This window comes from Numenius arquata, chromosome 1 (genome assembly GCF_964106895.1).
Source record: "Numenius arquata chromosome 1, bNumArq3.hap1.1, whole genome shotgun sequence".
NCBI classification, from domain to species: Eukaryota; Metazoa; Chordata; class Aves; order Charadriiformes; family Scolopacidae; genus Numenius; species Numenius arquata.
In genome coordinates, this window is record NC_133576.1 from 43,137,678 (window position 1) to 43,151,688 (window position 14,011).

At 38.1% G+C, this 14,011-nt stretch overlaps 1 protein-coding gene across 2 annotated transcripts in view; it reads right to left on the minus strand.

Annotated features, from left to right (window-relative positions):
- DSCAM (DS cell adhesion molecule) overlaps nucleotides 1–14,011 on the minus strand; it is a 405,642-nt gene that overhangs the window by 141,967 nt on the left and 249,664 nt on the right. For both annotated transcript variants that reach the window (XM_074157779.1, XM_074157857.1), the window contains 2 exons: nucleotides 7,368–7,487; nucleotides 3,717–3,890 (listed from right to left, as the gene is read on the minus strand). In XM_074157779.1, coding sequence (XP_074013880.1) covers nucleotides 3,717–3,890; nucleotides 7,368–7,487 — 294 coding nt within the window. The remainder of the gene's footprint in view (nucleotides 1–3,716; nucleotides 3,891–7,367; nucleotides 7,488–14,011) is intronic.

Below are 14,011 nucleotides of genomic sequence, written 5' to 3' on the forward strand. Positions count from 1 at the left end.
GAAGGAGGTGTGGGTCTGACTGATGGCTTTAGGTTTATGTACTAAACACATACAATGCAAATAGTTAAGAAGCATATTTGAGGGGAAAATGAATGAAGCAATTCTGTTTTCTTGGCAAACAGGATTTGTTGGAAATGTTTTGGTGATCAGATTAAACCTTTGTCTCCACACTGACATGAAAATAAGTGATGGATTTAGTAAGGGGCAGGGCTAACATGACTGCCTCCGACATATTATTTACTTAGGAACATACATACCTTAATGAAAGCTTACTTTTCAAGAGGGAAATTTTTCACAATACTGTTCTATTACGTTATATATAGCCCCTAAAGTGGAATTAGGAAGTGTGACGTTTATTCAGATGAAGGCAGGCAAGCAGTCCATTTTAAGCAGACATCTCTTCCCTTGTGACTCCCAGGCAACCTTTAAATAATTTTAGTTCTTCCCTTCATGCTAAAGGCTCATTATCCTTTGTAGAAATTCTTTAGAAGTCTTCTCATCCCAAGTACCAGGAGTCATTTCTCAAGACAGCACTAGATTCCTTATTCCAGATCTCTCTCATAATTTTCTAATATTGTGTGTCTTGGTGAATAAAGAATTTGAGAACTACTTATCCTTGGTTCAAAAGAAGAGAAAAAAATCACTGATCATGATTTTTATGTACATTTCTTGAAAAGAAAGGGAGAAGGATAATAGCTCTTAGATGAAGTTTCTCAGCTTTTCATGGTTGCCATTCTAGCCCTGTGGTTCCTGACTGAGCATCATCTCTGGCAGCTCTTTCTTTTCACATTTCTTTTAGTATTCCTGAAGCCTCTTTCTTTTCCTCTCATCTTTTTACTTTGCACTCCTTCCTCAACATGCCACCTTCAACCAAGAAGTTGGACCAGTTTCTCTAACATTAAGATGTCACACAACAAACACTGAGGCACTAAATAAATGTGTATCTGGAATGACTTACCATTAAGAGTCTCATTAAGCAAGCCAAGATGGTTTATAGCTTGAGTTGGCTTTTCACTAAGAAAAAGTCAGTCAATTTTAAATGTAGCAAGTCATGGAAGTATATTAGGTCACTGTTTATTCTGTCCACTCCTGAATTACCAAAATAAAAAATTGTCTACCCTCTTTTGACATCAAAGGTCAATAGCTTTTCTGTTTACATTCAGGTAACACTGGAAATTCTGGAAGAGTAAACTGTTAAATCTCATTTAAGAGATTTGTCACAGGATCTATGAAAGGCAAAAATTTATCCAATGTTACTAACGGAGTAGGTGGAAACTTTTATCAAACATGGAGAAGAAGAATGACCTGTGCAGACGGGCTGGAGCGGGGAGAGAGGCAGTAAGTTTACAAAGATGCTGTCAATAGTTAGCATCTGTATACATGAGGTATCAGTGGTACAAAGGACAGTTAAGAAGTAAAAGATGTGGCTGTAAGGGGACTGCTGCCACATTTTTCTTTCTGAGAGACAATCTAGTTTCACAATCAGTGACTAAATCCACCTAAGCCACTTAATTTTTTATCAGCTGATTTGAGCTACTGTTCATGGACAACCCACATATAGACTGAAGGAAGGTGGGAAGCCAATTTGTCATAAGGAAGTCACACCAAAATGTATTGGTGCTAATCTTTGTTTATGTTTTGGAAGGCTGTTTCTTACCAACTTTGTTACCCAGAAACAACTGCCTCCACCAAGTCTCATCACATTCTGCCTCTGAGTAAAGCTGGCATTTAGAGTGACCTTGTGGATCAGGATCAATTAATTAATTAATAACACTGTAAATTTAATGAAGGAAGCCCAAGGTTTTTATCTAGTAGTAGGTCTATCCCTGAGGACTAGGGTCCAGAAAGAGGCTTGTGGGTGAGAGGGAGAAGGAGCCAGAATAACCATAGGGAAAAATAAAGCAACAAATACAAGATACAGTACCAAAGAGAATAAAGGCTGGTTCAGGCCCTCACTTTGGAGTCACTCCACCTGACGAAGTGCAAGTATTATGTGCCATAATCATGCCACCAGAACAGGGGATCTAGCTATACCTGAAGCCCATCACAGAACACTTCCACTCAAGTCACTCTCCAAAGCAGCTTGTCCTTAATGTGTGCTTAATTACAGTTAAAGCTCTGCCTCTTCCACGCATGCACCAACACACTAACAGCGTTTGCTCTAACAGCCATGCTGGGAGCAGTATGCGTGCTAGTGTGGATGTGTGAGGGTGTGCAGACGTGCTTGCTTGCTATCTCAGAGCCGGAGGGGTTTTCATTAGATTCAAACAGCAACTGACTCTCCAGGGAAGCTCCTGCTCCTATTTGATAAGGGATGCTCTTTTATCACACATGAAACTGCATGCAGTGATCAGACAGGCAGTGTGCATAGCTGCCAACCAGAGGGAAGCTTTTTTTTCTGTAGCATATTACGGCAATGCATTGCTAGTACAGTTGAAGATTGGCTCAAAAATGGCCAGTTATGGAAACCACAGAAGCTGGAACTTCTACTGATCCACAGAAAACGTATGCAATTAATATACTTGCTTGAGAGGTTGGGTTATCATGTTATTTTTCAGAAGACAAAGCCACTATGGTAAGTCAGAGTGGAGAGGACATCTGAGGGACTGGGGCTTGCAAATCTGACTAAGATGACACTCTTTCTTTCAAAGAACTTTGTTATTCATTCTCTGACATTACAACAAACAACATCCCTAAAATAAACAGTAGTGGTCAAAATATAGCTCTCCAATGGAGAATAAGTTGGATTTTCCTTCCTTTCAGGAAAAAAATCTTTTTACTTTCAAGGGCAAACCTTTTTCAAACTAATTGACAACTCAGAACTTCAAAGCACTCAGTCAGTCTTCAAAAATCCTACAAACATGAAAGTGCATGGCTTGGTGACCTCCTTCAACACTGATCTAATAGGTCATCCAGGAACATTTGGCATGCTGAAGTGTCAATAGTGTCTTTTTTTTTCTAGTGAGAAATTATATTAGCTCTACAGATTATTTTTTTTTGTCATAATATTTCCTCTGTATTCTCAGCTGTGCCCATGTTTGAAGGAGTCATAACTAACATGCACCAAAAAACTAGATTGCTTTTGTCTCCTGTGCCTAGAAAGTACAGACACGTTGAGGTCATTCTGTACACACTCCAGATTCAACAGAATTACATGCATTTTCTGAAAGCCATCTGCTAGTGGCTAAATCAAAATAACTACTGTGGCTGTATCTATAATACCTTACAGTATCTTACAGCATCTTGTGGTATCTACTATATTGTACCTATAGTATCTATCTATGGTATCTTGAGAATTGATGATGGGACTTTTTAATCCATATTTTCTTCAATTTCTGAGATTTGTAACAGTTGCTGTGTGTATTTCTCTTTTGTTATTGTTTTTTTTTACCCTTGACCAAAGCATTTTCTTACTTTCACTTCATTACTCAGCTGTAGCTCATAGAGATGATGCAAATTTTTGAAATGAGATATTAATCCTTTTCATCTTTAAGTCCCCTTTTCTCCCACTACTAAATAATGGTTTTTATTAACCATACTAACTTCCAGGTGCTACCACATGCAGCTGAATGCCAACATTAAATTAAAACCAAGAAAAACAACCTCTTCCCTCCCTCCCCACCTTCCGTCCCTCCCTCCAGACTAATGATGCACTAGACAAGCCTTTTTCACTCAATGGTAATATCTAGTTCACAGAGAAGTGTTTTGGTTCTTACTTTTAACAGTGAGGTACATGGACTTGCTGACGTCTGCTCCCACATCATTGCTGACCTTGCAGAGGTAGTATCCACTGTCTTCTTCCAGCACATGTTTAATCAGCAAGGAGCCATTTGTGAGAAGCTGGATACGACCGTTCAATGCAATTGGCTGGAACTGAGGAACCCCAGCACCTAAAGCAGAACCCCCATGGAAACAGGTTAGTTGGGAAGGAAAGTACCTCAGTTTTTTTCAAAAATAAGACAGAAACTATAGCTTCCTGTTCTTAGATGCTTAATTCAGTTAAAATATGAATGGCTTCTGGCAGAACCAGAAAGGAGGAGAGAGAAAATAAAGGAGATTTTCAGACCGCTCATGGGTAAAAAGGCACATTTGTTGTACATTTAGAGACTGATAAATTATTGACAATTACAGATGAACAGTCATACAAATATGCATCCTTAATGCATACAACAAATGAATTTCTTATGACTAAGAGGGATGTCTGCTGTAGTAAACAGCATACTCAAGAGAACTCTAGGACCTTGTTTATAAAACTCTGGGTAACGTGGAAAACCACGTCAGTGATTGTGTTGCTTGTCTCCTCCTACAGCTGACTGACTGATGACACATAAAAACTCTGTTCTGCCATGTTTGTAGCAAATATTTATTTGAACTGGGAAAAAAAAGAAACTGAACAAAGAAAGAAACAAACAAAAAGCTCAGACTGTTGATCAGTCATGAGGTACCATGTCTGGTGGTAATATAAAAATGGAAGGTCCATAAAAAGACAGGAAGCCTAAGATTTCTGTATCAACTTTGCTTTTAAGAAAGAACCTACTTTTCCTTCAAAATAAGATATTGGCTGATTTAGGGAAAAGGGAACAGGATACTGCCATACTGTCACCATGCTGTACTGTCCAGAGGCTCACCACAAGTTCAGGTTCTACAGCATTAGGGACTCTCTAAATGTATATTAAGATAAGGTTCTTGTAACAAAGGGTTTTACAACCTACTTTGGCAGAAGGAGACAAGATTTTTCAGAGGTAGTCTTCTTCAATGGAATTCAGTTATACCACTTTCTGTACACGAAGTTAATATCTGTCAGCATTAATTACTATATGCAGTTGGCTGAGTCAGCCCAAGAGGAAATATCATGAATAAATACTATGGGAAATGATTTAGTATAAAATAGCAAGCTATAACAACCTAGGCATACAACATCTAGAATATTAAAAAAGACCAGACATGCATACTAAAAATCCTTCTAGTACTAGAAGAGATTGCTTCAGGGACTTACAGTTACCCTGAAGGTCTGGTGGCTGATACTGTGAACTTAGAAATGTTAAAGGGATAATGTTTTCACAAAAATCAGTTGTCAGTGTTGATTTTTCAACTTATTTAGTCACATGCATATCCCACTTCCCTTTTTTTCTTTAATAAGCCATTTTTCCTGTCATTTATTTGGAAGGCGCATTTTTGCTTCACTGACTCTACCTGTCTGCAATTGATTGCCCAAGTAGATAGAAGCAAGCACTAACTTCCTACATTTCTTCATATGAAAAATTCCGGGAACAATTTGGTGTTCACAGAAGGGAAAGGGCTGATGCTCCTGAGGATTGCTACAGCTGAGCAAAATTTTGCATAACAGTTTGCAAAGGCTTCTTACTCTTCACACAGACTGTTACTGCTATTACATCCAAAGTCTTCCTGAGAAGCGACAGCAACATATCACACAAATGCATGGATGAATCTGCAAGAGCACTACATGCTCATGAATCACAGACTGGTTGAGGTTGGAAGGGACCTCTGGAGCTCATGTAGTCCAACCCTTCCACTTAAGCAGAGCCACCTAAAGCTGGTTGCCCAGGTCCCGCTGGCTTTTGAAATATCTCCAAGAATGAGACTACACAACCTCTCCGGGCAACCTGTGCTATGCTCAGTCACCCTCACAGTAAAAAAGTGCTTCCTTATGCTCAGACAGAGCCTCCTGTGTTTCAGTGTGTGCCTGTTGCCTCTTTGAGTCTGAAGGACTTAAAACAACAGATTCTTGCTGATTATAGGGTGTCTGCACAGATCACTGTCATTATTCTTTAGAGACAGCAAGTCCATTTCCATTAACTGTCCATGCTGATGTACAAAAAAAATGACCCTTTTTCCATTTTTCACTGACATGAAAAGCCAATGATGCTAACTTACCTGCAGGTGTACAGATACCCTTTCTACTCTGTTGTGGCACCTACAGATGAGCTATGATATGATTGTTTTACTCCTGCTGGCCTCATCTCAGTAATTATTTCAGAATTTGATACAAACCTTGCTCACACACCAATTATATAATGTATCTCTCCAAAGCAAGATGTAGAACATATCCTATAGACCTGTACAGCATCTTAGTTAGACTAGGTATTGAAATTGCAGTCATCCATTAGCAAAATACAGGCTTTTGTAAAAATACTTACCTTATCACCCAGAGTTATTTCGGCCAAAAAATGAAACTGCAGTTTGATGGCTTTGCCTACATCTCATATCTACTGAAGCTGTCTTTGACTTAAAAACTTCAGAGCTGTTAATGGAAACCCTTAAAAACAGTCACTTGATGGTAGAATGTCCCTAAAATCAAACCATTATGCCTTTCTCCTTTATTAAGATGGGCGACTTATCTCTTCGCAGTTAATTACAACACAGCTAGCTTGGCTTGGCCTCCTCCTTCAGCACACAAACACAACGAAACAGAATTACTTCTTTTTGACCTATGTTCATAATTAATAACACATACACTGTTGAGATTAATGGCAATTGAAGCTCTGCACTCTTCTTGCCACAAACCAGAATTTATGAATAAAAGCAAAAATAGATTTTAACATGAACATTTCTCTTCCCTCACCCTTTTTCTTAAAATATAGTTTGGACTTAGATCCTAAGGAAACCAAAAATGCTATGACATAAGGATTTCTTCTCAACAGCACCTAGTTTGGCTTTTTAAAGAGTTAACTCATTTAGATTGCATACAGAGTTTGGAGAGTTTGTTTTCTTGCTAAAACCTACCAGAAGACAACTGACCAGAAGAGGCAATCTAGCAGGCAGCACATTTTAATTAAAAAGCAGTCAATTTCCTATGGTTACTGAGGGTCAAGTGGGGCCAGTTTTAATGCTCTGTTACATGAGAAGAAAATGTTAAAGCATTATGTAAAGCGCATACTGAATTACTGCTTATGCTAATGCTACCTGACCTTTCTTCTTTGCTGAAAAGATATGATTGGCCATGTTACTGTGGACTTTGAAGAGGGGGAGGAGGGATAAATCAGCCAAATGCTGCCTGTGAACCTTGTTCTGAGGTTATTTAAATTACAGCAGCATCTCTTTTCTCTCAGCCGTCCATTTCGTAACTCACCCACTAAGGCCACAGCTAACACAGACACACATTCACAGCTCCAGGACACCTCTAAGGCAGACCAAAAGTTCACCTAGCTCAGCCTGGTGTCTCTGACAATGGCCAGCACTACACACTTAGGGAAACGACAGAAGAACAGTATAAACATGATTCATACCTCCCTTATTGCATCCTGTCAGCCTCTGACAATATGAAGATTAAACCAGTAACTTACAAGTGAGTAGCTGTTACTAAACCAGAATTCATCTGTCCCCAGTGATGACCGGAGGAATCCTACCTTTTGAGTACTTCCAGACAATGGTAGGAACGGGATAACCCTCTGCAGAGCAGTTGAGAATTACAGCTTTTCCATAGATCCCATCCTGGTCGCTGGGCTGAACCACAAACCTAGGGGGCACTGTGGAAGGAAGCAAAAGGATCCATGAGAATTTGTGCAACTAATCAGGTAGCTCAAAATGGCAGACCAGTCAAATAAGGAAGCATAACATTTTGTAGCGGAAAGCCAAAACTAAAACCATCTTTTTGATGATCCAGTGACACAGTAAAGTTGGTTTTACAGTTACTTTCTGTGCTCAATCTCAAAGTATTTCTTTACAGGCACAACAAAAGCACTGGTCTTGATAGTATAAAAAATTAAGCTAACAAAAATCTCTCCATAGGAGAGGTTATAAAATGGAGTAACAAATAAATAAAACTGTCATGGTAACAAAAGAAATGCTTTCTAACAAAGGGAGAGGTTTGGCAGGTGTTTAAGAACAACTGAAGGTTTCTGTGTTTGTTTTTTATAACAGTGAACTAGCAAGCTTTAGAAAAAGATTTAAATTATGTAGTATAAATAACCTTAAAGAATAACAGCTTTCAATAGCAATCAAATCACTTCATATTAAAATGACGGTGCTTGAACCATAAATTCTGATAGGACTTTTCTTTCCAAAATCCATAGAATCCATAATTTGCTTGCATTAAGTTGAAGAGGATAAGTCTTATTGCAAATAGATGTATGTGCATCAATGTATATCTATTATTGGACTATGTATTATTCTAAGGCAGCATAAAACCACTGCAGTGAGTCTTCCAGACATAAGCAAGTACTTATATATTTATACATAAATAAAGTAAGAGCAGCTCGTCTCAAGGAAAAGCTCTATATGTTCCAAATACAGATAAACAGAGAAGAAAACTTGTGTCAATGCTAGACCTATAGTTTACCATGAAGGCCTGATACTGAATGTCGAGGTCTCAATAAAATCTGCAGATTTATCAGAAGTTTGAAAGAAAAGCTAAAAACTCTGAAGAATGTTGAAAGACCCACAAAAGTTATTGAATATTAAGATGCTTAATAGTTGTAATAAAGTCAGTTAAGGTGACAGATTTTCATTGACCTCCTGTTCTTTGGCTCAGCACATGAAGAAGTAAATACCTGAGAAAAGTAAATTATTCGTGTCTTGTTGTCATTTCTTACAGTGCAAGAGAGAAAGTGCAGGAAGGTGATTGAGTCTGTGGCAGGTTTTTTTTCCTCTCAAATCGAGTACAGCAACACACTGAGATCTAATGCAGTAAAGGAGAAATCTTAATAGTTCCTTTCTTTCCTCACCCCACCGCAGCATATGCACACAGGGACACACACGCAACCTCATGAGTTCGTAGCTCCACAGGTCCAGCCAGTGCTGACTTTGTCTGAAAGCTAGCAGTGACAGAACAAAGGGTCCAACAACCCCTCCTTGCTCTGACCCAAACTCCCATCAGACCCCACCACCTGCATCTCCAGAAGTGCCAGAAATTAAGAAAGGAGGTATGGGAGAGGTCTGTAGCATGAGGAAATGTTAGGAAGCATAGAAGGGGATCATCAGTACAGTGACTATTTGCCCTGGGGCCTGAAACAGCTCTTAATGGCCATGAACATAGTACTAATTATACATCAGAAAAACTGTGCAGCAGAGGCACAGCAGTAGCACCAATGCTATAATACATGACTTTAAAGTTTTTCCAGTATAAACACTCTCATAGTTTATGCAAATAGCACCTCCCATTATATCAGAGAGTCTCACATTTTCCTTAAGGAGAGACTTGAGCTGCCAATATTGGTATGTACAGGACGGCTAAAAGTTGGAGGCATCTAGACATACTCTCTCCAGGTTCAAAGAACACTCTTTGCAATGGCTCAAGCCTTTCTCCCTGTGCCTCCACGATCCAGACTCCCCTCCAACTTTTTCTTTCTATCTTTGTAGATTCAACTGGTGTTTAAAAGAGGAGAACAATCTTCTGGAGAGCACACAATCCATTTAACTGGACTTTTTGCTCACTGAATCCTATAGCAATAAGGCAAATCTGTTTGCTGCCTAATTATGTACAATGAAGTTCCATTACTCTTTGGAACATGGCTAGAGGAAATGGAAGGAACTAACTGCAATAGAGGCAAGAGACACATTCGTACTAGGAGATATATTTACTGCTGTCAAACATTTCATCTTTCCAAATAGCTGCCACACTGACAAAGATATATCTTATGTTATGTTAATTCACGATAGGTAAGCGTCAAACATGAAATCCTGGCAACAGCAGCTTTGGGCAATCACCCACCCTGTTCTAATTATCTACTCAGAGAAGACATTTGCTTCAGTAGCTCTTTTCTCACTGTTCTGTGTTCATTTTATCACCAAACACAAAAGGAGTCCCAAGTACTACTTTACCAAAGCAGATGAAAAGTACAATTAGTTGCACAACAGGTTTGATTTTATACGACTCAGCACGGCAGCATGGGCTTGTTTCACCTTGGCAACTCTAAGTAAATTTGTATTCACAACTTCTGAAAAATTAATTACAAGCTGCCTATCCATAAAGAGGGTAGACCAAACACACACACACCACCACCCCCCAAAACCACCTCAGTTGTATCAGTCTTACTGGTGAATGATTACAAATGATGCAATGGAGTGACTGATAATTACTGGCCACATCTACCACTGAAAAGTGTGAGGATTATAATGTCTTTTACTTCTCTCTTGCAATACAAAACTTTTGTAACTTCTTTGATTTATTTCCCTTCTCTTCGAAAAACATTTTCTTTATGTTCTTCATCTGCTATGGATGACACCGGCAAGAAGTGTTAATTTTTCAGGAAATAATTTATTATATTAAATGGGTAGGATATGCAGAAAGTTCTGGAAAAGTTAAGCAAGATTTCCTTGTATGGAATGAAGGCAAACAGCCTTTAAAAAACTGTTTGCATTAAATTTATCTGTTAAAATAACATTTTTGTCTAATCCCTTTGGGTATCTATAGAGAAAAATAGACAGATGCCAAGTGTAAATACTGTTGGAGGATTTCTATGGAAATACTTCCTTCTGTACATCTTTAATGGGTTAATGTAGATATTCTTGACGTCTTGTGCCTTTAACATGGACAAACTCTGAACAGGGCTTTTTATCATATCGATTTCACTGTATTTTGGGTATATATAAAACATAAGTTTCTGCTTAGCTCTTCTTGCTATTCTCATTTTTAATCATTACTTTCAATACAGAATGATAGCTGTGGAAATTAAATTTTGCCATATAAGCTCCAGAATTAGGTGTATGTTTAGCAATCACACAGTTTCCTTGTACTGCTCCATAAACAAAGCACATTTCAAACTTACTTGGCAAAAACTCTACCCACATCCAGTAATAGAAATAATTTTGATATTTAGTAAAGCTTTGGCCTTCCTTTAGCCTTCCTTTAGGACTACTTATAAAAGTGTCAACTGCTGCTCTGATTTTGAAGATATGAATCCTTGACACTTAGTCTTAAGATTGCCAATAGAAATCAGAAGAGATGCTACAGCAAAACAAAATTACTCATTCAATGACCTTTCAATTGTTTCTGTATTGCTGTCTATGTAAAACCACAGGATTTTTCTTCTTATAGAAATGAATAAAAAGTAAACAGAATTCTTTCATTTTTCTTCCTCATTGATAGTTTGCTTCTCAATTTTATTTCAAATGAAAAACCTGTTCGGTGCTATGTGCTATCACACTTTGGAAGACAATGCATTTAACTACCTGATCTAGATTTTGATACTTAGCTTTAGATTATAAAGCTACATTCACTTTTTTGTTATCTTTCAGAAATTCATTAGCCCTTAAAGAAAATTTGCTTAGTAAGAATTTAACAAAGTTAATTTTTCTGATATGCTTAAGCAGAGTTAATGGAGAAAAGAAAGCAATTAGTTCTCCTCCTCTCTCTTTAGTCGTAAAGGTGTGGGCCTCCTCTGCCCCTTTAGAAGTGAAACACTGAAATAGCTCACGAATATGACTGAACAGTTCTACTTTTATTATCACCCTTGTTTCAGCAGCACAGTCCCTTGAGCCCATAAAGGAGGACATTTGAAATTGCTTTAACAGTGAATTTCTGTTAAGCGCTCTCATTTAATGCAGCCCACAGATCTGTGATGAGAAATGAGCTGTTGAATTGTTTAGTGTAAGAGCAATAAGTTGTCAGATGCAAACTATTTAATGGTTGGACCAAAGGACCTAAAAAAGGTGTTTTCAGTCAATATTATGACTAGCAGTCTCAGGCTCTCACAAAGGAAAAACAAAGATGAGAGCAATCAGAACAGGATGTTGAAGATAACATGAATGTCATGGTGCCATTTTAAGGGAAGGAAAATGCTTTTATTATCTCCTTGTGTGAAATAATGCTGATAAGATGATAAAATATGAGTTTTAAGATGAGTTTTATGAGTATTAAGATCTTACTGCTTACCAGTGTCATTGCTGCTTGCAATGATGGACTTCACAAGCCACTAACTAAAATCATTTTATGAGTACATGCTAACATTTCCCAATTTAATTTTGCTTTATGTAAATCCAAGAATACTTTCTGACTGCTTTATGCCAGGGACCAGATGACAAACTCACACACTCTTTCCTGGACTTCAAATCTACACAAGTGCTTCTGGCTCCCAAGTGCAGTGATTAGTACATCACACTGGAGAGCAATTTTGAAAGCTCCTAACACGAGCTCCTCCAGTGGACTACTGGAGTGAGTTAAGAAATAATCTATGACATTGGCCCAGAATACAATGTTTCATTTTTACATGGAATATTTGTACTTTACATTTAGATCATACTGTCAAAATGATGGAAGAAATTTAATCAGCCAAAGCAACCATTGATGTATTAATGAATGAGATCATTAAACACTGTACTTTAGCAAAGATGAACAGTTATTAAATTTGGTCATTGGACCTACGGGGTCGATTTAGCTGGTTTAGTGAAACCATTTGCTATGCAGTTCAAGAAAAAAGATGTACTTTTGCAAAATGAGACAGTGCCTAGTGGTTTGTGTTGATCAGGTTTGTCTAATGAGAACATTAAATAGGAAGTGAATCATTCAAGAATAATCTTCAAAGCCGCAGTGTAAACACCAGCAAAGAAACTAAATTAGTTTTGACACCAGCTGCAACCATAAATCTTTTCCTCCTGCTTTTCTACCACAAACTGTGTTTGCTGCATCACACCAGCACCACCACCAAACAGCAGAAAACAGACGGATACCCACTTCCTATCTGGAAGATTCAAGGCTCAGGGACTCCTCATTGGGTGCCTAACTATCTAATGATATTCAACATTCCTGGCAAGTGCAAAATGAAAACACATTTACACTTAATGCATTAAATGTATTAAGGGGGGTTATTAGGTATTTAAAGACCTTATCTCAATTTTAACTTATGATGTGTTCACTAGCAGGAATTTTAAAATCATGATTTATGCACCCACTCCTATCTTTGAATTCTCTTTTCTGGCAGTATCTGAAAAATTTTGAACTCATAATACATTTATCAGCTTTTTCTTTTTGGTTACCAATTAAAATCTTTTTCACTGCTTTCTATTTCATAATTACTTCATTCCCATTTTAGGAAACCCTACAGAAGTGAGTAACACATGATAAAGTGTATGTAGATTTTTAATCACTCTTCAGAAGGCAGCCCTAATGAGTAAAACCTTAATTAATTCTGCATGATGATATAAGTAGTTGACAGAGAAGATATTTTCCTAATTTCTATGGATGGCTTTCATGACAGGATCCTATTCTTTCCTTTTTCTTAATAGCATGCCTCCCAAACCAGGAGTGTGACAAGAAATAAAATAACCAAAATAATAACGATTTAGGAGTTTTTGAGAAACCCTTGTCTCTTGCAAATTTTTGATTCACTTCCAGAAGAACTGCAGACCAGGATCTGGTGGAGCACAAGATTTTGAGAAGGAAAGCCATGTTTTCACTCAGCTGGACTGCCTACCTGCAGTGCCTAGATGCAGTGAAGATGGTGGGTTTCTCCCAGTGACTAATTAATGAGCCTTTAAAAGATATTCTGTAAATATTAGGACTAACCCAGACTGCTTTTCTGTGGTTTTATATCTCGTGGTTGAGTACAGACTCCAGTTGGAGAATTTCTTGAGTTTGTAGAGGGCTCACCTGAGTAGAGCCTCTGGTGTCTAGTATTACATTCAGTAAAGGTGTTTCTAATAATCCTCTCTTTTTATTAAGTTTTTAGGCTTTCATCTTCACTGGAGGAATTTTCCCCTCTTCCAATTTGTCTGAAATTGGCCAATAAATTGTGGAGCGAAGTGCTGACAGGTCTATGTCCAGAGCATGTAACTCTGTTCCATTTGCAGGTCCTAACCAAGAAACCCACGGCAGAGAGAACTGAAATTGCCCTAAGATCTTACCCAGGGTTGCAAAGCTGCTCAAAAGCTTTCTCCTCTCACTTTCCTTCTCTCAGCAGGTGTCTTCCATCTCCTATGTGATGCGCTGAGAGGAAGCTCTGTGAAAGCTGGTCATCTTACTCTGATAGTTAAGGTAGGGAAAATCCAGCTTTGCTAGCCAGGTACTTTTAGGGCTCCTTACTGCCACTTGGTTGCTTTTATAGACCACAAAATA